Below are 27,394 nucleotides of genomic sequence, written 5' to 3'. Positions count from 1 at the left end.
GGTAACTTTGTTAAAATACTGGTAGCTGTGCAATCCTACTCACACATGAAACATAGAGCTCGACATCACAAAACAACTAGTTAAATCCGTATAAAAAGTAGGTTGCCTTTATTAGAAGCCGGGAAACCAAAATGTCATCAACATCATTGTTGTCGTTAATACTTTAAGACCACAATATTGCCTTCATCATCATCATCATCATTACCATCATCGTCGCTACTCACTTTTCCACAACATGCAAAATATTCAACAGTTCAGCGTTCCCATTCCACAACACTGACAAAAGCTTCTCGGCGCAATCACCTGTAAGAATCACAATTTTGCTTACATTTACATTGCCAGTACAATTTAAGATACATAGAAATAAACAAATGAAAAGCAATATAAATGCAGGGATACTGAAGAAAGGATGGGAAAGAAATAGTAAATCCATTGTTTGTCATGGTCATGTGTTCATGTTAAACAGGGGGATTCAAATCTGGGCCTGGAGGTACACAGCACTACTGGTTTCAATCCTTCCCCTGATTCAAACCTCTTACCATGTAAGAGAGTTCTCTGGCCAACCAGTGACATGAATCATTCGATTAACTAGCAGAAAAGAAGCCTAGAAGTATGGACCTTATAGCCCTGTGTGGGAGCCCCTACTGCCTGGACACAGAAACCCCACACAGTGCAAGCATTCAGTGTCATTCAGGAACATGATACAAGTCCTATACAAAGATGACCAATCCAAATTAACTCCTAACCCTAAGGCCCATGTGTAGCCAAGGTTTGAATAGGCAATTTGGTAATCAATAACGTTTGATTTTTGTCATCAAAATGTGCTAATACCCATCTTTGATCTACAGAAGTGCTTGGACCTGTAGGGGCCAGTTTGGAGTTAGGCATATAAACACTTGTCCACTGCCATCAGGAGGGTACCAGGGAAAGTACACCAGAACCAAGGTTTCGGTTTTGGTCTGCTGAAACATCTTCTAGGGCACATATTTGCAGTCTTGAGCGATTTGGTATTGGTCAGAACATCATTGGGTCTGACGGATAGGCCAAAAAATATATACATACAGTGGTCCCTTGGTATAATAACAGCTTTGATCTCGGTCAGCTAGGTCTTCTATTTCATTATTTTCCTTTGATGACAGACACCCCCTCCACGTCGTCCTCTAATACTATGTTAGATCTATGGCTTCAGTTGGTCAACATCCAAGGCAGAGCACTCATTTGCTGAATTCCAAAGTGACCACTAGCCCCAACGCCCTAGGCACTCCTGTAGGCCGGGTGGAATCATTTAAGATCTACAGGTTTAGTATTCACCATAACATCCCTCCAATCCCCATGTATCACACCATACCAAGTGCTCCTCTAGTTTAGTAGTACCAAGGGAATATAAGGCAATAAGAAAGCGCCCAAACTTGTTTTAATTACTAGTAGCTTTAATTCTCAGCGAAAACAATAATGAACCCACATAGACCAAGAATGCTTTACAATACCATAGGTTTGGCTCAAAAATATTTTTCAACCCAGGGAGGAGTAACAAACATTCTCTTGCACTCATTTCATGGCTTCTCTCTCACTTCTGCCCTTGTACACTCCTATTTGCAGATCTGAAACAACCGGGAAGGCATAAGCAGTGGTTTGACCAAGATTCCTTCATATAGAGTACCACTGTATGAGTCATAATACCTAGCGGTCAAAAAAGGAATTGGTTCCAATCGTTTTTCCACCATTCATTTTTCCCCATAGTGGATTTTAGAAACACTTCAAATAAAATAAGGACTTGTTTCGTGTAGGCTGACCTCGGCGTGACGTTTTGATAACGGTGTGAATCTCTCTAGGACAATGTGACTTAATATATTGGCCTGTATTTACCCACCTAAAATGAAATGCTAATTAGCTGCTAATGTGGCTATCATAAAGAACTACAAACGCCATGATCATCTGGATAAGACCCCTGAATCGAGGCAAAAGGTAAGAATCTCTGGGTTAACTAATAAATTGGCTAAATTTCTTTAAATTGACAATTCTGTGAACTGTTTTGTGCAAGTTTTACATTGACAATTTACCTGTTAGAAAAGATGCCAGCTTGAGATGACATGCAGGGATTTGTAGTCTTGCTAATGTCTACTTTGATGCTAATTAGCATTTTTGAATCAGAGTAAATAGAGCCAAATATATTTAATAAGTCACCTTGTCTGAGAGATATTTACATGGTTATCAAAACATCGCCAGTTTAAGCCTAAACAAAACACAGCCCTTATTTTAAGTGTTTCTAAAATGTATGGTGGAAAAACGATTGGAACCATTTACGTTTGACTGCCAGGTTTTATGGGTATTATGGCACCACTGTGGGGATCTATTGCTGTCACTTATCCAGTCCTATCAGATCTGTGAAGGGCAGAATAGGGGAAATGCAGCTAGTGTTTATTGGTTGTAGAGGAGAGCAGAGGAGAGGTATAGAGCAAAACATAAGCCGGCATCACTGTTGACTACATCAACACCCTGACTTCTTCTCTGTCTGTCTGAGGTGAATGAGCCGTGTGTGTGTGAGAGAGGGGAGTGAGTATGAGCTGAGTGCAGGAGAGAGAGAGCGCGTGAGATGAGCGATAGAATAAGAGAAAAGGAGAAGAGTGGAACAGAAGAGTGGAACAAAGGAGTTGCTGGGTCTGCTGTCCCAGTCTGCCTAAACCCAGCAGAAAAACAGATGGATAGGGTCGACTTTTCTTTTAAAATCAAGATACATTTTATTTATTTTCTTAAAAAACAAACATTACAAAAAATCTGAATAGAGAATTGAAACAAAACAAAAAAAACAAAAAAACATTCATTTTAGGGGCTCTCAAAAAACAACTCTCGATTCAATTAAAAAAGGCTTGTGGATGCCTGGCACAAAGGGTTGAACAATGAAAGGATGCTCTGGCCATGCCAGGGTAGTGTGTGTGTGTGTGTGTGTGTGTGTGTGTGTGTGTGTGCTGGCATGGGTGTATGGTTTATGCATGTGTCATGCCCAGCACAGGGGCAGCCAAAATCTCAGAACCACAAACCAATGGTAGAGGGTCTAGGGTGAGGAAACACCAAACCCCCTGAGTGTGTGCTCCATCACAACCACACACTGGTAGTACCAGCACACAGCAAACAAACAGGCTCTCTTAGGGCTGATCTAGGACCTGCTTCCATGAGCATCTCTCTTACAACATAATTACCGTTTACAGCTCAGAGCAATCTCTCTGTCTAAAGCACAATAACACACTGCTACTCCAAAGTGATCTTCAACTCTGTTCCTTGTACTATGAATGTACTGTTATAATAAAATAAACAATTCATCTCAAAGCACGACTGAACAGTTTCATATTCAATAACAAAACAAGCTTTGTGTATGTGTTATACTGAAGGTCCTTGACACAGGGCCAGAGCTTAACTTCAGAGTAGGTGGAAATACAACAGCATTAATTCAACCAAGTTAACATTTAAAATAACAACCGTAAAACCTTCCTTAAAACGTATTGTGTTTGAGAGTTTAAAAAGCACTTTGTCAGTGTCGGCACAGCGCTATGGGGTTAGTGGGCACAGGACCTAAGGGAGAACAATCTCACACGCTTACATATCCTCCCTCTGAGTCTCCAGTGTGGCCTTCTCTGATTAGTCAGCGTTGGGCTGTAACTAAACCAATGGATATTGTGGAACAGTGAATAAAAAAAAACAGTGCTTTGATTGGACAACAGCAGTCCACTGAGAAACCAGGATAGAGATGGAAACCCTAACCCAGACAGACTGAACAAACCCAGGGCTCAGTAATCACTGATCTAACACTACTGGATAGGTCAAGCAAGGGTTATACTACATAGCTTTCACCTATCCAGTCATGTCAGACCAAAGATTACTTGGGGAGGAGAGGGGAATGGAGAACTCAGCAGATAAAGAAGATGGCTAGAATATATATATATATTTTTTTATTGAAGGCTCACTTGCACACACATCAGCCTGCAGAAAGAAAACCAGTGACTCCACACTTCAAGCGACTGTTGAGGACAGATGTCCACTAGCACGGAGCTCTCAGAAAGGCAAACTAACAAAGCCTAAAGAACCATTTTCTGAGCTTCACACAGACTTGTGTAGGAAAGACTAATGCAGTCACTGCGAAGAGGGAGATGAAAAAGAGAAGAGAGGTGTGCCAATAGAGGTGTAGCTGAGCAGAGGGGACAGGGATGGAGGAATGGGACATGTTCAGAGAGATGGAGTAAAATCTCAATGTCCTCAGTCAGTCAGTCATTACGGGAAGCCAGACACTAAACAACAAACACTAAACAACAAATCCACATGAGGTTGAAACCATTGAGCCAGGCCACCAATGAAACCAAAATAAACTCTAAACCAAGAGAAACAAAAACTTGAGAAGGTAAAGAGAGAGAGGGAAGGGGAGGGGGAGAGAGAGGTGGGAGTTCTGTGGGTCTAGTCTTCCCCAGAGGGTACGTCCTCTTCCGATCCGTCCTCCTCTTCCTCCTCCTCCTCCTCCTCATCTTCCTTTTCCTTCTTCTCCTTCTCCTTCCCGGGTGCCTCCTTTGTTTTCTTGGGAGTGGGGGAGGAGTCCTTCTTCACCACCACCTCCTCCTCCTCCTCCTCCTCCAGAGGGCTCTCTGGCTCCTCCTCTTCCTCCTCTTTGGGCGAGCTCTTCTCCAGGGCCTTGGCAGCACTGGGGCGACCTTTACCCTTTCCTTTCATTGGGCTGGGGGTCACTGGGGGAGGAGAGGCACACAAAGTTATGGACACATTCATTCAATGAAGTTATGAGGCTGGGAAGATACTTACACATTATCTGGGAAAAAAAGCATTTAACAACCGATGCCTGCAGTTCTGAAGAATATGGGTGATTGATTCATGGTGAGCGGTCCTACCAGTGGCCTTTAGTCGTGGTTTGGGGGATTTCTTTTCCTTCCTTTCTGGCCGGCTCCGTTTGATCACCTTCTTGCTGCTCCTCTTGCTCTTGGAGCGGCCATAGTCACTATCATCATCATCCTCAACCATGAAGTCTTCATCACTGCCCGACTCATCAGCTAGAGAGAGGAGGACGAGGTGGTGATTATTGGTAATTTCACCTGACAAATACACTACATGGCCAAAAGTATGTGGTCACCTGCTCGTCAAACATCTCATTCCAGAATCATGGGCATTAATATGTAGTTGGTCCCCCTTTGCTGCTATAACAGCCACCAGTCTTCTGGGAGGCTTTGCACTAGATGTTTGAACATTGCTGCGGGGACTTGCTTCCATTCAGTCAAAAGAGCATTAGTGAGGTCGGGCACTGACGTTGGGCGATTAGGCCTGGCTCGCTGTCGACATTACAATTCATCCCAAAGGTGTTCACTGGGGTTGAAGTCAGGGCTCTATGCAGGCCAGTCAAGTTCTTCCACACCGATCTTGACAAACCATTTCTGTATGGACCTTCCTTTGCGCACAGGGTGCATTGTCATGCTGAAGCAGGAAAGGGCCTTTCCCAAACTGTTGCCACAATGTTGGAAGCACTGAATCATCTAGAATGTCATTGTATGCCGTAGCGTTAAGATTTCCCTTCACGGGTACAAAGGGGCCTGAACCATGGAAAACAGCCGCAGACTATTATTCCTCCTCCAAACGTTCCCGTTGGCACTATGCATTCAGCCAGGTAGCATTTGCCTGGCATCCGCCAAACCCAGATTTGTCCGTCAGACTGCCAGATGGTGAAGCATGATTCATCAGTCCAGAGAATGTGTTTCCACTGCTCCAGAGTCCAATGGCGGTGAGCTTTACACCACTCCAGCTGATGCTTGGCATTGCGCATGGTGAGCTTAGACTTGTGTGCGGTTGCTCGGCCATGGAAACCAATTTCTTGAAGCTCCCGAGGAACAGTTCTTTGTTACTCGGTAGTGAGTGTTGAAACCGAGAACAGACAATTTTAACGTGCCACAGCACTCGGCAATCCCGTTCTGTGGGTTTGTGTGGTCTATCAATTTGCGGCTGAGCAGTTGATGCTCCCAGACGTTTCCACTTCCCAATAACTGCACTTACAGTTGCTCTGCTAGAGCAGAAATTTTACAAAACTTACTTGTTGGAAAGGTGGCATCCTATGACGGTGCAGCGTTGAAAGTCACTGAGCTCTTCAGTAAGGCCAGTCTACTGCAAATGGTTTCATGGTTTTGATAATATTGCAATAATATTTTTGCTCTAGTTTGCAGTTTATATGCACACACACACTACCATTCAAAAGTTTGGGGTCACTTGGAAATGTCCTTGTTTTTGAAAAGCACATTTTTTGTCCATTAACATCAAATTGATCAGAAATACAGTGTAGACATTGTTAATGTTGTAAATGACCAATGTAGCTGGAAACGGACGATTTGTTATGGAATATCTACATAGGCGTACAGAGGCCCATTACCAGCAACGATCACTCCTGTGTTCCAATGGCACATTGTGTTAGCTAATCAAAGTATATAATTTTAAAAGGCTAATTGATCATTAGATAACCCTTTCGCACGGAATAGCCTCCATTACTCAGAACAAGAATAGACTGACAAGATTCAGAAGAAAGTCCTTTTTTTCTGGCCATTTTGATCCTGTAATCGAACCCACAAATGCTGATGCTCCAGATACTCAACTAGTCTAAACAAGGCCAGTTGTATTGCTTCTTTAATGAGGACAACAGTTTTCAGCTGTGCTAACAATTGTAAAAGGGTTTTCTAATGATCAATTAGCCTTTTAAAATGATAAACTTGGATTAGCTAACACAATGTACCATTAGAACACAGGAGTGATGGTTACTGATAATGGGCCTCTGTATGCCTATGTAGATATTCCATAAAAAAAAAAAATCTGCCGTTTCCAGCTACAATAGTCATTTACAACATTAACAATGTTTACACTGTATTTCTGATCAATTTGACATTATTCTAAAATTAAAAAAAATAAAGTGATTTTCTTCCAAAAACAAGGATATTTCTAAGTGACCATATGTGTATATATAAAATCGTGAGAATCACAATACATTTTGTGATAATATCGTGATAATACCGTATCTTGAGGTCCCTGGCAATTCCAAGCCCTAGTGTAGTGGTTAGTTTATGGTCTGGGTTAGCCCAAGATGTACTCTTATGGAGCCTAATGTTACCTTTACTCCTAAAGGTTCAAGGACCTTGTTATTTTCAGCGGTAGACTGGCTCTGGCAGGAAAAACAGACAAATACATCTAAACGCGACTCGATTCTCAATTGCGATACAGTTCTAGAACCATAAATCCCGTTCATATCAAAATAATTTCACAAATGCAAAATACACACTTAAGACCAGCCTTATCACATTTGCAGCCAACAGTATTTTTCTGTTACACACAGGTATTCGGTATGGAACGCCGTTTGGGTCTTTGCGTGTCAAAAAAAGTTACCAGTCAATTAACACAATTCGATTATAGAATGCTGTGTGTGCTGAATTTTCACGTGCAAGCCAAGCGCCAACACTATCAGTAGCACTGTCAATGCTGTACAAACAAAGTCTGCAAACAAGCACACACCGGCCACGAACGATGTGTTTACAATACCGCGTTGGTAATAATGACTTATTTATTCAACTGCAACTTCTGGGGTAGCTAGCTAGCAATGACCAGTAGAAACTGCACTCATTTTCATTATTCTTAACAATGATTTAGGAATCCTTGTGAGTACGTATTAGCTAGGTAACCACTTGTTGTTCGCCTATTGAAATTGTACTTAACCCTGTTGCCCAAAGCTAACGTTATAAGCAGCCAGCTAGCTTCATCTGGCTAGTGAGGCTCAACCGGACCAGGATGTGTTGTGAAGCTAGCCACAATAAAGATTAGGCACAATAGTGGAATTTGCGGTTTGCCTTCAAAATAAAAGTACCTCTTTGAAAATGATGGTTACAATTGGTGGAATCATGCCATATTTAGACTAGATCATGTTAAACAAGGTTGGGATGTGAAACAATGAAATGGGGGTATCAGTCTACTCGGTGACACCCACAGAACACAACTGAAGGGCTTATGCAAATATTAGCGTTGTAGCGCTTATCGCGGGACTGACTGTGTGGAATCACCTACCCAGTCAGCCTATTGTGTGCATTGACATTCATATTGCACTGTACATCTTTACCTAAGGATTGGGGATCAATGAAATGGGGAATCAGTCTACTCAATACCAAAGAGATTTTTCCCCAACGTACTCCTCAGAGTTATCAGACTCCAAAACATCCATGCAGTATTGTTTTTTCCTCCGGAATAGTGTTCAATACACATAGGTTGACAATAAATGTGGCTCAATTCACAGTTGTTTCAGAGACCCGCAATAACATGCTGACCAAACCGGACACGTCGCGTGTGCGAGCGTTGCAAAATAAATTTAGAAATTCATGTTATTCAATTATTGCACCCACACTGCTCGCGCGACAACAAGCGTCTGCGACGCCTATGGCTAAAATAGAAGCCATTCCTTTTTCTGACGCAGATTGCGCTGCAAGTCCTGCCTCTACCATCTCCTCATTGGTTTATAGAAGCAGGTACCCACGTGCCATCTCCTCATTGGTTATACCCACATGGGTGATTGAAAGATGAAATGTTTTGCCGGTCGTCGTGGTAATACTATGAAAGTGTAGATACCAATCACCATATAAATTCAAAGATGGAAAAGCCTGGAAGGAGGAGAGATGACTAGAAACGAGTCAGTTGGCCGTTTTATGTGTGGATTAATTGTCGGAGTAGAGGACCTTGTGCATTTCAGGTAAAATAACAACTCAATGTTTACATCCCAGGACAAATTAGCTAGCAACAGCAAGATAGCCAAATAGGACAAATTAGCTAGCAAGTGCAAACTAACTAGCTAAATTGTCATACATGTTTAATGCTTTTCGACCTGTCCCCAAATTAATGCCATTGGTTCAGAGTTTGTTTTGATATTTTAACCTGCGTGTCGTGATCGCGTTTGGTGTAGGGGGACAAAATACATTTATGCACGATAGCGCACGCGTGCAGCCGGATTGGGTTCCGTGTAAGAGCTACGACGCTAATCTTCTCTGGGTGTCACTGAGTAGACTGATACCCCATGTCATTGATCCACAATCCATAGGTAAGGCTGTACAGTGAAATAAGTATGCCCCTAATGCAATTCTAAAGTCTAATACATCAGTGTGATTTCAACAAATCAAATTTTATTTGTCACATACACATGGTTAGCAGGTGTTAATGCGAGTGTAGCGAAATGCTTGTGCTTCTAGTTCCGACCATGCAGTAATATCTAACAAGTAATCTAACCTAATAATTTCACAACAACTACCTTATACACACACAAGTGTAAAGGAATGAATAAGAATATGTACATAAAAATATATGAATGAGTGATGGCCGAACGGCATAGACAAGATGCAGTAGATGCTATAGAGTACAGTATATACATATGAGATGAGTAATGTAGGGTATGTAAACATTATATAAAGTGGCATTGTTTAAAGTGGCTAGTGATACATTTATTACATCAATATTTCCATTATTAAAGTGGCTGGAGTTGAGTCAGTATGTTGGCAGCAGCCACTCAATGTTAGTGATGGCTGTTTAACAGTCTGATGGCCTTGAGGTAGAAGCGGTTTTTCAGTCTCTCGGTCCCCGCTTTGATGCACCTGTACTGACCTCGACTTCAGGACGATAGTGGGGTGAACAGGCAGTGGCTCGGGTGGTTCTTGTCCTTGATGATCTTTTTGTCCTTCCTGTGACATTGGGTGGTGTAGGTGTCCTGGAGGGCAGGTAGTTTTCCCCCGGTGATGCGTTGTGCAGACCTCACTACCCTCTGGAGAGCCTTGCGGTTGTGGGCGGAGCAGTTGCCGTACCAGGCGGTCATACAGCCCGACAGCATGCTCTCGATTGTGCATCTGTAAAAGTTTGAGAGTGTTTTTGGTGACAAGCAGAATTTCTTCCGCCTCCTGAGGTTGAAGAGGCGATGCTGCGCCTTCTTCACCACACTGTCTGTGTGGGTGGACCATTTCAGTTTGTCTGTGATGTGTACGCCAAGGAAAAATCCTTCTCAACTACTGTCCTGTCGATGTGTATAGGGGGCTGCTCCCTCTGCTGTTTCCTGAAGTCCACGATCATCTCCTTTGTTTTGTTGACGTTGAGTGTGAGGTTATTTTCCGAAGGCCCTCACCTCCTCCCTGTAGGCCGTCTCGTCGTTGTTGGTAATCAGGCCTACCACTGTAGTGTCGTCTGCAAACTTGATGATTGAGTTGGAGGCGTGCATGGCCACGCAGTCATGGGTGAACAGGGAGTACAGGAGAGGGCTGAGAACGCACCCTTGTGGGGCCCCAGTGTTGAGGATCAGCGGGGTGGAGATGTTACCTACCCTCACCACCTGGGGGCGGCCCATCAGGAAGTCCAGGACCCAGTTGCACAGGGCGGGGTCGAGACCCAGGGTCTCGAGCTTAATGACGAGTTTGGAGGGTAATATGGTGTTAAATGCTGAGCTGTAGTCGATGAACAGCATTCTTACATAGGTATTCCTCTGGTCCAGATGGGTTAGGGCAGTGTGATTGCGTCGTCTGTGGACCTATTGGGGCGGTAAGCAAATTGGAGTGGGTCTAGGTGGAGGTGATATGATCCTTGACTAGTCTCTCAAAGCACTTCATGATGACGGAAGTGCATGCTACGGGGCGGTAGTCATTTAGCTCAGTTACCTTAGCTTTCTTGGGAACAGGAACAATGGTTGCCCTCTTGAAGCATGTGGGAACAGCAGACTGGGTTAAGGATTGATTGAATATGTCCGTAAACACACCAGCCAGCTGGTCTGCGCATGCTCTGAGGACGTGGCCAGGGATAACACGTTTAAATGTTTTACTCCCGTTGGCTGCAGTGAAGGAGAGCCCGCAGGTTTTGGTAGCGGGCCATGTCAGTGGCACTGTATTGTCCTCAAAGCGAGCAAAGAAGTTGTTTAGTTTGTCTAGGAGCAAGACATCGTGGTCCGCGACTGGGCTGGTTTTTCTTTTGTAGTCCGTGATTGACTGTAGACCCTGCCACATACCTCTCATGTCTGAGCCGTTGAATTGCGACTCTACTTTGTCTCTATACTGACACTTAGCTTGTTTGATTGCCTTGCGGAGGGAATAGCTACACTGTTTGTATTCGGTCATGTTTCCGGTCACCTTGCCCTGATTAAAAGCAGTGGTTTGCGCTTTCAGTTTTACGCGAATGCTGCCATCAATCCACGGTTTCTTGTTGTGGAATGTTTTAATAGACGCTGTGGGTACAACATCACCGATGCACTTCCTAATAAACTCGCTCACCGAATCAGCGTATTCATCAATGTTGTTGTTCGACGCTATGCGGAACATATCACAGTCCACGTGATCGAAGCAATCTTGAAGCGTGGAATCCAATTGGTCGGAACAGCATTGAACAGACCTGAGCACAGGTGCTTCCTGTTTTAGTTTCTGTCTATAGGCTGGGAGCAACAAAATGGAGTCGTGGTCAGCTTTTCCGAAAGGAGGGCGGGGGGGGGGGGGGCTTTATATGCGTCGCGGAAGTTAGAATAACAATGATCCAGGGTTTTGCCAGCCTGGGTCGCGCAAAAGATATGCTGGTAAAATTTAGGGAACCTTGTTTTCAAATTAGCCTTGTTAAAATCCCCAGCTACAATAAATGCAGCCTCAGGATATGTGGTTCCAGTTTACATAGAGTCAAATGAAGTTCTTTCAGGGTCGCCGATGTGTCTGCTTAGGGGGGAATATATACACGACTGTGATTATGATCGAAGAGAATTCTCTTGGTAGATAATGTGGTCGGCATTTGATTGTAAGGAATTCTAAGTCAGGTGAACAAAAGGACTTGAGTTCCTGTATGTTGTTATGACCACGCCATGTCTCGTTAATCATAAGGCATACACCCCCGCCCTTCTTAACAGAGAGATGCTTGTTTCTGTCAGCGCGATGCGTGAAGAAACCAGGTGGCTGTACTCAGATAGCGTGTCTCAAGTGAGCCATGTTTCTGTGAAACAAAGAACGTTACAGTCTCGGATGTCTATCTGGAATGCTACCCTTGCTCGAATTTCATCTACCTTGTTGTCAAGAGACTGGACATTGGCGAGTAGTATGCTCGGGAGCGGTGCGCGATGTGCCCGTCTACGGAGCCTGACCGGAAGACCGCTCCGTCTGCGGCGCCGTTGTTTTGGGTCGCCGGCTGGGATCTGATCCATTGTCCTGGGTGATGAACCAAACAGAGGATCCGCTTCGGGAAAGTCATATTCCTGGTCGTAATGTTGGTGAGTTGACGTTGCTCTTATATCCAGTAGTTCATCCCAACTGTATGTAATAAAACCTAAGATTTCCTGGGGTAACAATGTAAGAAATAACACAAAAAAAACTAAATATTGCATAGTTTCCTAGGAACACGAAGCGAGGTGGCCATCTCTGTCGGTGCCGACAATTTAACAAATTGTCTTTTGTTGATTTTATATAACATTCCAACCTCATGGCATAATTGTACTATTTATTTGCATCACTGTCAATGGCATAATTTCATTTTGAAGGCTAACCGCAAAGTCCACTATTATGGCTAGCTTCACATAGATGGGTCCCGACCACCATTAATCAAATAAGAACCATCTTATAAATTAAGGTCATTTTAGATGACGACACCTAGTTATATAGTTATCTAGCTAACTATAGCTACTGAAACAGATTGTTGTTTTGCTATGTTTTTGGGGAAGAACATTGTTTGCATCCATCAACTAGCTAGCTTTTTTTTATGACCAGCACTGTAGGTGCGCGACACAACTACCAGCATCATAGCGTACGTATCAATGAATCATTGTGACATATGAAATAAAATACGAGTGATAGTGTAATCAATGTGTAATAACTACGTAAAAAAAATGTATGAACACGTTAAATTATTATGTGACGTGCAGTCATATTCAGGTTCTGATTGGCCCCAAAACTTATTTGACACATCATATAGTGTTATTTGATGTGTATCCTTTTTGACATGCAAAGACCCAAACGGCGTTCCATAATTCGGATCATGCTAGATAGCTAATTAGCACAGGTGGTCCCTCTGACTTCCGTAAACAGGCGCTGTGACATGGAGATATGGCCTGTGGGAACACTAACCCTATCAAAGGTGTCTCCATTAACATTTTTTATGATTTACGCTATATGAAAGATAAAGGTCCTTATGCTTCCAGAACCGTGCGTCAAGCGATGCGTGTTAATGTTCAGACCGAACATCGCGGCTCTTAACAAAACTCCCCCCATACAGAAGACGCCTTCGTAGGGCTGGACGGTACACTGTATTTTACATTATAACGGTAATGATGCACGAACCTGTTTGGGTTTTTAGTTTACCTTCTCCAATGGGATTTGAATGTTTGGTTTGTTAAATGGAATAAGCTGTGTGTGCCTCCACTTTTACAGTTTACTTCGCTAATTGAGTCATCTCTCCAAATGCCGCTTTCCACACAGACTTAGCCCCGCCCCGTCACTCAAGGAACGCCTTTGTTATTCCTCGACCCCAAGACGCTTGCATTCAGTCTGCATGGTCATTGCAGCACATACAACAATGTTGATGACAATGACATTTTCACTTTGCTTCTTAATATAAATCCACTAACTTACTACAATTACCTTATTTGTTTGTGTTTCTTACATCTGCAAACAGCTAGTTTGTCTTTTCTTGAAGTTGAATTGAACAGTATAAAACAATCAGAAACTAGAAAGACCCATTTAAATCACTTAGAATGTATGCATTGCCATCCTAGGGTCACGCACTAAGCTAATTTTATACAGTCAATTATTAGATTTTTTTAATACCGTGCTATTATATTTTGGCCATATTGCCCAGGCCTATGCCTTCAATTCAAAGACTTATTTGTAATGTAATGGAACAGAGTCATGATCAAGGGCTAGGTCCAGGTAGGCCTGTTTTCTTTTGAGTGGTTGACTTACGGTCTGCGAAGGCCTCCTCCTTGTCTTCGCGTTCCTCGTCCTCACTGCCTCCGTCTCCCAGCAGGATCTCTCTCTGTTTAGACACGGCCTTGGTGGCAGCCTGGCGCACCGTACGCACCTTACGACTCACCTCCTCATCACTGTCATCTAACACACAGAAATGGGTAGCCAGGTTATAACACAGTCATATTAGAACTGCCGTACACACAGACACCTCAGTGTATGAGTCTTACCTGCGGGTCGTTTTCTCTTGGGTGTCCTCTTAGTGGGCTTTGCCACCTTGGCCGTCTTTCCCTTTTTGCCTCGTTTAGCCTCGTAGTCGCTCCCTCCATCCTCATCATCTTCCTCTCCAAAGTCGTTGTCTTCATCACTGCCAAAGTCATCTGCAACCAAACAGAAAAACATTACCTGTAGCCCGGTCACATAACTCCTGGCCACTAGCCTGGGCCCCTTCCCATAGCCCTAGTCCCCTTCCGTCCTTGATAGTGTTTTCCATTAGCACCAGGTCGGCTAAATCAGCCAGTCACAGACTCATTTCTACTTTGACTTCATATTAACTAGGCTACTTTCCATTTAAATGCACTAGTCTGTCGAGCACTCTCCCGCTAGAATGAACGATATGCATCTTCTAGTGATCTATTGATTAGGCGCCTGTCAGTCACAAAGCGAGCGATATCAGGGAAACTCAGTCTGCCGTCTGTCCCTTCTCCGGTACAATTTGAGTGCGCTGTGGTTGGTTGCAGTCAAATGTCTTTACACGGAGGGAGAGCATGATGCTTGTAAATTTGCGCATCCCATGTAATGGAAGTGGTAATGATGAGTCAAAATTTACGTAACCCAATTAGTAATCAAATATTTGCAGCATTTTGCCAAAAATGGACTACATCAAGATCCAGATATTTGTATTTTATCTGAAAACAATGTGGATTCTGAGGTTACTACTGATGGTCTTACAGTACCCGTGCTGATAGAACGGGCGGTGGTGGTGGTGTTGCTGCTATCTGTACAAAAAGTCACCTTCCTGTGTCTCTTAAAGGCTATCTAGCTAAGTCTTCAACTAGGTTCTAATTCCAACGCAACTGTTCTGGGAGTCTACCGCCCTAAGAAATGTTTGGTAACTAGTCCCGCTGACTTTGTCGCAGGTGACTTTAACGTGTCCTGAGGAACCCAAGACTTAGACCGTTTAAAGGATTTTTTTGTAATAACCTAAACCTCACCCAGTTGATTACCAAGTCCACATGACCAAATCTGGCCTGATGTTTACAAATACTCCAGAGAAATGTGTGGCTAGTGGTGTTGTTTTCTCCCTGGATATTAGTGACCACTGTCCTATTGTTTGTATTAGAGATGTTAGGACTCATTAGGACAAAACCATGCATTATTACAAAGAGACATTAACATCTCTACCATTGTGATCTTGATGGTATCGTCGCTATACCGGATTCTGAATTGGCTCTTAATCACTGTATTACTGTTTTTAACACCACTGCAGATAATAATATAAACTGACTCCGGCCAGGACTGGCAATCCTTCAGAGAATTGCGAATTGTGTTTTTAAAAGCTAAATCTGATTATTATATTAAAAAACACTCGCTGACTGTACTGGAAATCCCTATAAAATCTGGAAAACTGAAATCATTAAAAGGTTGTACTTCCTCTACTCTTCCCTTACAAATGAATGTAGAGTCTGGCCCTATAACTGATAACATTAATATAATTAATTAAATCAACATTTGATTTCTGCAGATAGAATTCAAAAGCCTACTCAATGCGAGAATGTACTGGATGTTGATGGGGGAACTTTATTGAATAATTTAGAAAATGTCAGTCAGGGTTTTTCCTTTCGGCAATTCACAAACAATGGGTTGTTGACATTAAGAAATCTACAGGGCCGACCATTTGGATCCAGGTCATTGTTGGCTCAATAACCCACATCTTTACATTTAAACACTTATCAGGAAATATTCCTAAGTGTGGAAATGTGCTGCCACTACATAAGGGAGGTGATAGTTGTCAAGATCACAACAATCATCCCATATCAAGGCTTCCTTGTCTAGCTAAGATTATTGAATCCTTGGTTAATGTGCAACTTCGTTCTTTTTTTATCAGTGAACTGTATTTTGAAAGTACATCAAATCAGGGTTTAGACCAGGGAAAAGTACTATTACTGTAACCACATCTGTTGTAAATTATATTGTCAATTCGTTGGATGCTAAGATGAATTGTGCTGCCCTATTTATAGATTTGTCAAAGGTTTTTGATACAGTTGATCATTCCATCTTACTGAGTAAGTTGTCTGTGTTAGCACCGATGCCCGTTTGTGGTTTCAGAATTTTCTTAGTGACAGAACCCAGGCTATTATGATAGACAGGGTTAAATCCACATTTCTTCAAGTGCTTAATGGTGGTTCAATTTTGGGGCCATTGTTGTTCACGTTGTAAAAATTGACATTGGAAATACTGTTAAACACCTGTAACATTCATCGGGGCGGCAGGTAGCCTAGTGGTTAGAGCGTTGGACTAGTAACCGAAAGGTTGCAAGATCAAATCCCCGAGCTGACATGGTACAAATCTTCCATTCTGCCCCTGAACAAGGCAGTTAAACCACTGTTCCCCGGTAGGCCGTCATTGAAAATAAGAATTTGTTCTGACTTGCCTAGTTAAATAAAGGTAAAATTAAAATAAATTCATCTCTACGTAGATAAGTTATTTATTCCTGTGCCTCTTCAGTGTAGCAGGCCATTCGTGACCTTCAGCATGATTGACTCAAATAACTTACGGATCTTAACTTGGTGTTAAATGCTTATAAAACCAACTTTATGCTGTTCTCTAGGTCCCATAATGTTGACTGGGGACCTGCATATTTGCACTCCAAATGGAGCAAGTTTCTCACTATGAGAACTTGGGTATCTGGATTGATGACAAGTTGTCTTTGGAAACACAAATTGAAAATGTGACAAAGCTGAGATTATATATATTTTTATAGAAAGAAATCCTGCCTCAGTTCTGAAAACAGAAGGAAGATTGTTTAAACAACGCTTCTCCCTGTAATAGACTATGCTGACATTTACATGCATGCGGCATTCTCTGCTTTTAAACCATTGGACTCAGTATTCCAGTCACCAATATGTTTAACCACTGGGGACGGTTATAGGACCCCATTGTGTTCTGTACAAAAATGTGGGATGGACCTCTGTAAGAAGAGAGGTGCATTATTTATTCACAAAGCAGTCGTGCAGAAACTTCCTCTGGACATAACTTAATTGATTAAATTCAGACGTACAAATTACCAAACCCGTTCTCAGGGATCAATAACGCCTTTTGTCTCCACATGATAAAAAACATTTTTGGCCCCTGATGTGTGGCACAATATGCAGAAATCCTTGCAGTTAGATATTCTGGTGCCTTTCAGGCATTTAAAATGATTGATTGGAGACTTATATTACAGAATGTGATTGCTTTTCTTAAATATGTTTAATGTGTATTTTATTTGTAATGTCTTTGTAGGGCTGGTGTATTTTATATAATGTGTATTAATTTATATACATTTAAAATACTATAAAAACAACCATTTCAAAGATATGAAGTTCATATAAGGAAATCAGTCAATTGAAATGAATTCATTATGCACGAATATATGGATTTCACATGACTGAGAATACAGTGATGCATCGGTTTGTCACAGATAACTTTTTAAAGGTATGGGTGTGGATCAGAAAACCAGTCATTATCTGGTGTGACCATTTGCCTCATGCAGCACAACACATCTCCTTCGCATAGAGTTTGATCAGGCTGTTGATTGTGTCCTGTGGAATGTTGTCCCACTCCTCTTCAAATGGCTGTGCGAAGTTGCTAGATATTGGAGGGTACTCGAACACACTGTCGTACACGTAGATCCAGAGCTTCCCAAACACGGCCAACGGGTGACATGCTGGTGAGTATGCAGGCCATGGAAGAACTAGGCCATTTTCAGCTTCCAGGAATTGTGGACAGATCCTTCAGACATGGGGTCGTGCATTATCACGCTGAAACATTAGGTGATGGTGGCGAATGAATTGCACCACAATGGGCCTCAGGATTTTGTCAAAGTATCTATGTTCATTCAAATTTCCACCAATAAAATGCAATTATGTTCGTTGTCCATAGCGCATGCCTGCCCATACCATAACCACACCGCCACCGTGGGGCCGTCTGTTCCCCAACGTTGACATCAGCAAACCGCTAGCCCACACAACACCATACACGCTGTCTGCCATCTGCCCGGTACAGTTGAAAAAGTGACACCTCCCTGAATAGCACACTTATCCAGCAGGCCAGTGGCCATCGAAAGTGAGCATTTGTCTGCTGAAGTCGGTTATGGTGCCGAACTGCAATCAGGTTAAGACCCTGGTGAGGACGACGAGCACGCAGATGAGCTTCTGTGAGATGGTTTCGGAGTTTGTGCAGAAATGATTTGGTTGTGGAAAACCAGTTTCCTCAGCTGTCTGGGTGACTGGTCTCAGATGATCCCGCAGGTGAAGAAGCCAGATGTCGAGGTCCTGGGCTGGTGTGGATATTCCTGCAGTCAGCATGCCAATTGCATGCTCCCTCAACCTCTGTGGCATTGTGTTCTGCGACAAAACTGCACATTTTAGAGTGGCCTTTTATTGTCCCCAGCACAAGGTGCACCTGTGTAACAATCATACTATTTAATCAGCTTCTTGACATGCCACACCTGTCAGGTGGATGGACTATTTTGGCAAAGGAGAATGCTCACTAAAAGGGATGTAAACAAATTTGTGCAAAATATGAGCGAAATAAGTATTTCAGCTCAAGAAACAATGGACCAATACTTCACATGTTGCGTTTATATTTTTTTCAGTATAATTTGTTTTTTAAATGTATTGGGCATCATTTGTTAATGTATACAGGGCTCTCTTGTAAATAGTTGTATCTCGATGTGACTACCTGTTTAAATAAAGGTTAATAAACTAGCACAACATTTATTTAGCGATATTGTCAATATGATAGTCAAAAATAATATATTTAACTATCGATTTCTCTCCCCCCATATCACTAATTGGATCCTAACCCCAAGCTTGAACCATAGCCTCCTCTTCAGGACATTTTCCCTAACCCCAAGCTTCCACAACATCTCCACTACTGAAAGGGATCATAGACTTAACATAATTCATAGCTTTATCACAAATTTAGACTTAAACATAATATTGTTAATCAACCAGTTGACGAATGAAAATGTCAGAATGGCTTACCTGCTGAATCATTTTTGGATTTGGAGAGTTTTTCATCAGAATCCTCACTGAAACAAAAAACAACAATTGAGCATCAAGACACCACCTCTCTACACACCAAGTCTGTTTTTTAATAGAACCACCAAATCTTGAGTTGAATGCCCTCAACTCGTATTTCTAAATCATGCACGATGCCTATGGAAGATGTTCACTGACGTTTGAGTCAGGATTCAGCCGATTGCTGCGGTTCTCCGGGCTCACCTGTCCTCCTGCGAGTTCTTTGACCGCTTGCGCTTCACCTCGCGAGGAGCCGCACGAGGCTTCTTAGGCTTGTCTGAGTTCTTCCCATACTCCTCATCTACAAGGGAATTAAAAAGGGTTTACACACACAGCTTATCTACAGGGGAGAGCTGTTGCAGTTGCACACACGTACACAAACTCTTGCTCTCTCACCTGCGTCATCAGATTCCTGGAATTGTGAGTAATTCACCACCTTCTTGTTCCTGTGAAGTAAACACAAACAGAGATTTCCTATCCTGTTTCTAGTCGGTAGGATGAGGACTATTGTCGTAAGACAAAACATGCAGAAATAATCATCATGACAGCCTTCACTAGCAGTTACATGCTGTCAGGGGGACCCAGTTAACACTTTACCCCCCCCCCCCATCCCTAACAAACATTGCTGATTAAACTAATTGCATTTTAAACTGAAGTTCATGATTAGGTGATTATTGGAGTCAGGCGTGTTAGCTGAGGCGAAAGTGTGACACCAATCAGGCCCTCGAGGACTGGAATTGCCCATCCCGAGTACAAGTCAAAAGTCTTAATGTGGCTTCCTCTCCTTTATCTGCAACGATTTCAACACACACAGGGTGGATGAAAGCTATTTGGAGGACAGGGCTCTAAGTGCAACCATTTCGGTCACATATGCTCCTTAATATTTTTGCTGTGCAAACTGTCATTTTAAGTTGCAGGCACCAGTTATCAGCCAGATTATAATTGTTGTAATGATCAGGCGTCGCTGTACCGCTTTTTCCTATTCATGAAAAATGACTACAGAGAAAACTGCTGGTCTCGAGCCTAAAAACGATTCAAGGGTTGTGACCATATTATCAGCGCTACATTTTGCTGGATGCATCGCCGCTGGGGGCCGCATTTTACACTCAGAAACCATTTTCTTACTTTTGTCATTTACCAGACGCTCTTAACCGTAATTGGTCATGTAAGTCTCTCTGGATAAGTGCCTTGCTCAAGGGCACAGACCTTTTTTTCCTTCACCTAGTTGTCTCGGGGATTCGAACCACAACCTTTCGGTTACTTGGCCAACCCTCTTAACCGCTAGGCTACCTGCCACCCAGGTAACCATGTAGCGGGCCGTGAACACCTTGTTCAGTCATGACATTACCTCATTAGTTAGTTAACAACCTGGTAACTTCACCAGTACCCAAACATGTGGGGGCACAGAAAGAATGTTGCTTCAGGAGGACAGCTGCTTCAGGAGGTCAATGAATGAATTTCATGTTATAATACAGACGTGACATTCTTAACCTGTTAGGGCAAGGGGGCAGTATTGACACGGCTGGATAAAAAACGTACCCGATTTAATCTGGTTACTACTCCTGCCCAGTAACTAGAATATGCATATAATTAGTGGCTTTGGATAGAAAACACTCCAAAGTTTCTAAAACTGTTTGAATGGTGTCTGTGAGTAAAACAGAACTCAAATGGCAGGTCAAAACCTGAGAAGATTCTGTACAGGAAGTACCCTGTCTGACCATTTCTTGGCCTTCTTTGCCATCTCTATCCAAAACAAAGGACCTCTGCTGTTACGTGACACTTCCTACGGCTCACATGGGCTCTCAGGTGGCAAAAAGCTGAATCGTGGCTTTGCAGACTGGTTGAAAAAAAGTAGCGCGTTTGGGTAGTGGCTCACAGTACTGTGAGACTCAGGCGCGTGCCCGCGTGGACCGAATGCTTTGTTTTCTTTCCTCTGTTTACCTAAACGGAGATTCCCGGTCGGAATATTATCGCTTTTTTACGAGAAAAATGGCATAAAAATGGATTTTAAACAGCGGTTGACATGCTTCGAAGTACGGTAATGGAATATTTAGAATTTTTTTGTCACGAATTGCGCCATGCTCGTCACCCTGATTTACCATTTCGGATAGTGTCTGGAACGCACGAACAAAACGCCGCTATTTGGATATAACAATGGATTATTTTGGACCAAACCAACATTTGTTATTGAAGTAGCAGTCCTGGGAGTGCATTCTGACGAAGACAACAAAGGTAATCAAACTTTTGTAATAGGAAATCTGACTTTGGTCAGGGCTAAACTTGGTGGGTGTCTAAATGTTTTGTTCGTCACCAAACAGTTCCAGGATGGTTGGGAGAAGTCTTCGCCTCACTGTGCGTGCAGATGCACTCACACCTGCCTGCTGCCATTCCTGAGCAAGCTCTGTACTGGTGGTGCCCCGATCTCGCAGCTGAATCAACTTTAGGAGACTCTTGGGCGCCCCGAAGCCTTCTTCACAACAACTGAACTGCTCTCCTTGAAGTTCTTGATGATCCGATAAATGGTTGATTTAGGTGCAATCTTACTGGCAGCAATATCCTTGCCTGTGAAGCCCTTTTTGTGCAAAACAATGATGATGGCACGTGTTTCCTTGCAGGTAACCATGGTTGACAGAGGAAGAACAATGATTCCAAGCACCACCCTCCTTTTGAAGCTTCCAGTCTGTTATTCGAACTCAATCAGCATGACAGAGTGATCAAAGCTCATCACTAAGTTAAGGACACTGGGACTAAACACCTCCCTCTGCAACTGGATCCTAAAGTTCCTGACGGGCCACCCCCAGGTGGTAAGGGTGAGCAACAACACATCTGCTATGCTGATCCTCAACATGGGGCCCCCTCAGGGGTGTGTGCTTAGTTCCCTCCTGTACTCCCTGTTCGCCCACAACTGTGGCCAAGCACGACTCAAACACTATCATTAAGTTTGCTGACAATACAATAGTGGTAGGCCTGATCACCGACAATGATGAGACAACCTATAGGGAGGAGGTCTGAGACCTGGCAGTGTGGTGCCAGGACAACAACCCCTCCCTCAACGTGAGCAAGATAAGGGAGCTGATCGTAGACTACAGGAAAAGAGGGCCGAACACGCCCCCATTCACATCAACAGGGCTGTAGCGGACCGGGCCGAAAGCTTCAAGTTCCTTGGTGTCCACATCACCAACAAACTATCATAGTCCAAACACTCCAAGACAGTCGTGATGAGGGCACGACAATGCCTATTCCCTCTCAGGAGACTGAAAAGATTTATCACAGGTCCCCAGTTTCTCAACAAGTTCTACAGCTGCACCATCGACAGCATCCTGACCGGTTGCATCACCGCCTGGTATAGCAACTGCTCGGCATCAGACCATAAGGCGCCAAGAGAGGGTAGTGCGTACGGTCCAATACTTCACTGGGTCCAAGCTACCTCCCACCCAGGACCTCTGTACCAGGCGGTGTCAGAGGAAGGCTCAAAAAATTGTCAAAGTCTCCAGTCACCCAGTTCATAGTGTTCTCTCTACTACCACACAGCAAGCGGTACCGGAGCACCAAGTCTCGGTCAAAAAAGCTCCTTAACAGCTTCTACCCCCAAGCCATAAGACTGCTGAACAATTAATCAAATGGACACCTGGACTATTTGCATTGACCCCCCACCCTTTGTTTTGACAATGCTGTTACTCACTGTTTACTATCTATGCATAGTCACTCTAACCCTACCTACATGTACAAATTACCTCAACTAACCAGTACCCCTGTATATTAACTCAGTACCAATACACCTGTTGTATTCAGCGCATGTGACAAATACAATTTGATTTGTAACTTTTGTATTAGTAACCTGTTATGGCTAGGGGGCAGTATTTTCACGGCTGGATAAAAAAACGTACCCGATTTAATCTGGTTACCACTCCTACCCATTAACTAGAATATGCATATACTTATTACATATGGATAGAAAACACCCTAAAGTTTCTAAAACTGTTTGAATGGTGTCTGAGTATAACAGAACTCATTTGGCAGGCAAAGAACTGAGAAGGTTTCATGCAGGAAGTGGCCTGTCTGACAAGGTGTCGTTCTTCTTGTCTCTGTTTATTGAAGAGTGAGGATCTTAGCTGTCCAGTGACACTTCCTATGGCTGCCATAGGGTCTCAGAAGGCGGTAAAAAGCTGAATCGTGGCTTTGCAGGCTCTGGCTGAAAAAAAGTACCGCGTTTGGGTAGTGGCTGGTTACAGTACTGTGAGACTCAGGCTCATGCCCGCGTCGACCGAAAGCTTTGTTTACTTTCCTCTGTTTAGCTAAATGGACATTCCCGGTCGGAATATTATCGCTTTTTTAACGAGAAAAATGGATTTTAAACAGCGGTTGACATGCTTCGAAGTACGGTAATGGAATATTTAGATTTTTTTTGTCACGAATTGCGCCATGCGCACGACCCTTATTTACCCTTTCAGATAGTGTCTGGAACGCACGAACAAAACGCCGCAATTTGGATATAACGATGGAATATTTTGGACCAAACCAACATTTGTTATTGAAGTAGCAGTCCTGGGAGTGCATTCTGACGAAGACAACAAAAGGTAATCAAACTTTTATAATAGTAAATCTGATATTGGTGAGTGCTAAACTTGCCGGGTGTCTAAATAGCTAGCCCTGTGATGCCGGGCTATGTACTTAGAATATTGCAAAATGTGCTTTCACCAAAAAGCTATTTTAAAATCGGACATATCGAGTGCATAGAGGAGTTCTGTATCTATTATTCTTAAAATAATTGTTATGCTTTTTGTGAACGTTTATCGTGTGAGTAATTTAGTAAATTGTTAGCAAATTCCTCTGGAAGTTCTGAACGTCACATGCTAATGTAAAAAGCTGTTTTTTGATATAAATATGAACTTGATTGAACAAAACATGCATGTATTGTATAACATAATGTCCTAGGTGTGTCATCTGATTAAGATCATCAAAGGTTAGTGCTGCATTTAGCCGTCTTCTGGGTTTTTGTGACATTATATGCTAGCTTGAAAAATGGGTGTCTGATTATTTCTGGCTGGGTACTCTGCTGACATAATCTAATGTTTTGCTTTCGCTGTAAAGCCTTTTTGAAATCGGACAGTGTGGTTAGATAAAGCAGAGTCTTGTCTTTAAAATGCTGTGAAATAGTAATATGTTTGAAAAATTGAAGTTTTTGTATTTTTGAGGAATTTGTCATTCGCGCCACGCCTATCATTGGATATTGGAGCAGGTGTTCCGCTAGCGGAACGTCTAGATGTAAGAGGTTAAAGTTGTTTTTAGATTATACATTTTTTGGATACTGAGCACAACTTATCACAAATTGAGATTTAGATCGTTCATTTCACATTGAAATTCCCCTCAGGGAATCAAAAGGAAGATTCAATGACTTCAATGTAATGTAGAGTCAGAAGGGCAAAGATGGACGCAGATTAGACAAACATAATTCTAGGAACCACACCTGGTTCAGATAAGATGCACGACTCAGTATGGTTCTTCTCATCTCCAGTAAGTAGAAAACGTATGCATCAAAATGCAGCCAGCACAATGTATTTCCAATTATTCCAAATCAAGGCGCAACATGATTTCATCCACCTCAGTTCCCTCTATTCCACCACACCCCCAAATACACTCAGCCATCAATCATGCATCAGCAGTACGCGTTTTGATGTTAAAAATTTCCCTCACACAGATGGGGATAGTTTCTCTAGTAAACTGGATGCTTGTGTCTCACTTCTCCAGTTTCAAGGGCTCATTTGGGAAAGTGGATGAGTGGAATGGGTTAACACACACACACTACAGAAGACCAGTGCTGTAGGTGACACAGCTGACCACAGGCAGGTGCTCACCTTCAGAGCTGTGCCATAATATACACACAGGCATTAGGCATACATAACCTACATACAGTGGTCTTGCTCTCGAATACACACACCCTTCTATTTTCCCATCGCCCTGACCTAACACACACCAAAGTGATTGGAAACATTGTCTGTAATAGTAATTATAGGCTACCAAGGTACCTCATATGGTTAAATGTGCCAGCGGGAGCAAGGGAGGTCAGGGCAATAAACGCTTTTACAAGCGCAGGCCCTGTCGCCACCGTGAAGACCTCAGACACACAGGCCGAAAGACAAAGTCCTGACCACCACCAGAAAAGCAATCGCCATGAGTTCAAACGACCCCCCCCCCCCCCCCAAAAAAAGAAAATTTAAAAGAGGGACCCACGCATTACCTGGGGAAAAAACCGGAGCAAGGGGAGGGGCAACCATCGACGCCACATTGCTACTTTGTTGCATATTCCTTTTGCAATATCGGTTACATTGTTGCAACAGTTGCTTGATTTGCATCCGCTACATTTTATTAACAAGCAACGTCCATGTGTGTTTAGCTTGCGAAATAGGTTTTTTTTTTCTCGCTCAAATGCGACCCTCTCGGTCTTTTCAGGCAGCGAAGAGCTAGGCGTGGGGGGGGGGGTGACTTCTAAAGCCACTCCGCCCCCTGCTATCAGTGGAAATGTAGCTCCTCAGCTCTCCCTTTCTCGTACCGCGTTTTCACTCAAAACCAACAGGCTGCCGTCGCCCCTTTCACATTTCATTGTTCCCTAATAAGACCATAGAATAAAACAATTGCGTTTCAATGGTGGATAGTCTACTTGGAACTAGTGTAGACGTCGCTAGGCTGCGTGTTAATAAGATCACATCCCATGAGCCGATGTCCACCTCCAGTCCTGTTTTTTTATTAACGTTTCAGATGAATGGGTAGCCATATTCCCCAGTCTGGTCTACCTCCCCTCTCACACAAAATACCATGACATACCACATTCCAGGAACACATAAAATCAAGGTAAATACAACTGAAACAGAAGGGTATCGCACTAAATGATATTCGAGTAGGAGCGGTTTTTGTAGACATGATTCACACCAGATGCACGCACTCTCGCCAAGGCGCGCGCAATACAGGCATTTTCACCCCGCCATGGCGAACGAACAGTCCACATTGCAAGGATTCATGCTAGTAAGTGCGTGCACAAGGAGAAAAAAATACATTTACATAAATGTTTCATCAAATAAACGGAAATGTGGCCAAAAACACAACATGGTAGAGACGTACGTGTCTCCTGTAAAGGCAGCGTGCACGCCACACTGCCTCAGCGATGGACATATTAGAAAAACGTACCTCACTGGTCTTGACATTTTGCAGAAATACTGTAGAGGTTAAGAATGTAAGAAAGGAGAATTAAATTAAATCCAGGAAAATAAAAATGAAATCGTCCCGCTCTGCAACTCCAATGGGCGCAACGAAACGTTCCAAAGCCCGAGCTACTGCGTAAAACGAAATATACGGGAACGAATTTCTTTTCCAAACGCGATTTTAGTTTAAATTTTACCTTGAGCTACTCAAAATGGTGAATAAAACAAACTGAAACTGCAGCATGTGCGCAACCTAACTGATTGGCACTAGGGCGGGCTCTTGGCACAGAGGACCGCCCATCGTTGCCACTGAAAGGAGAGCATCAACACTCCAAAGCTTCTATTGGGTAGTTTGAATAATGATTTCCTTTTTGGTTGGATCTTCAAGTTGATCATCAAACTCAGTTGTTCAACACATTTACCCTCCCCCCTTTCAACGATAGGTTGAGACAGCACTGCTAAGAAAACAAAAAGAGGCCCTCAGTGTGGATGTAAGTTGCCGGAGTTTGTGTCCGAAATGACCGCAATGTAACTTTTTTATTGGGAAAGATGCGCGGCCAGCCAGCATAGTAGTTACATGAATGGCTGTAGTGGGCAATGCATATTAATTTGTAATATATTTTCCACTGAAGGGGGCTTGTGATCCAGACACTGTATGTATCGTATCCTCAGGCACCACAATGCAGCCATTCCCAGGCACCAGAATAGGCCTAACTGGTAGATCTAAGTTGCAACCTGAATTGCACAGAAGACAGAGTCATGTATAAATGTTGTTCTACTGTCTGAAAAATTGAACATTCATAACCTCCACCAATATCATAATGTCCAAACAACAATCTAATGTTAAATTCAAAGAATATTTAAACAGAAAAATGTGTCAGGTTTTACATTATAGTTTCTCCCTGTCAATACACTGAGTAGCCCTTTCATAGACGGTAATGCTAAACATATA

At 43.0% G+C, this 27,394-nt stretch overlaps 1 protein-coding gene across 2 annotated transcripts; it reads right to left on the bottom strand.

Annotated features, from left to right (window-relative positions):
• Positions 1 to 91: 91 nt before the first annotated feature.
• LOC106565634 (uncharacterized) lies at positions 92 to 26,719 on the bottom strand. Of its 2 annotated transcripts, XM_014132953.3 has the most exons (8): positions 26,429 to 26,719; positions 19,643 to 19,692; positions 19,451 to 19,547; positions 19,211 to 19,257; positions 14,192 to 14,341; positions 13,959 to 14,105; positions 4,887 to 5,045; positions 92 to 4,727 (listed from the first exon to the last, which is right to left on the bottom strand). In XM_014132953.3, the coding sequence occupies exons 1-8, from the start codon at positions 26,443 to 26,445 to the stop codon at positions 4,444 to 4,446; spliced, it is 951 nt and encodes a 316-aa protein (XP_013988428.1). In that variant the 5' UTR covers positions 26,446 to 26,719; the 3' UTR covers positions 92 to 4,443. The 2 variants fall into 2 exon arrangements, with proteins under 2 accessions (XP_013988428.1, XP_013988429.1); XM_014132954.3 differs by lacking the exon at positions 4,887 to 5,045.
• Positions 26,720 to 27,394: the final 675 nt, after the last annotated feature.

The sequence above is a fragment of the Salmo salar genome, chromosome 12 (assembly GCF_965601325.2).
Source record: "Salmo salar chromosome 12, fSalSal1, whole genome shotgun sequence".
In the NCBI taxonomy this organism is placed as follows: Eukaryota; Metazoa; Chordata; class Actinopteri; order Salmoniformes; family Salmonidae; genus Salmo; species Salmo salar.
This window is presented reverse-complemented; position numbering and strand designations above follow the sequence as displayed.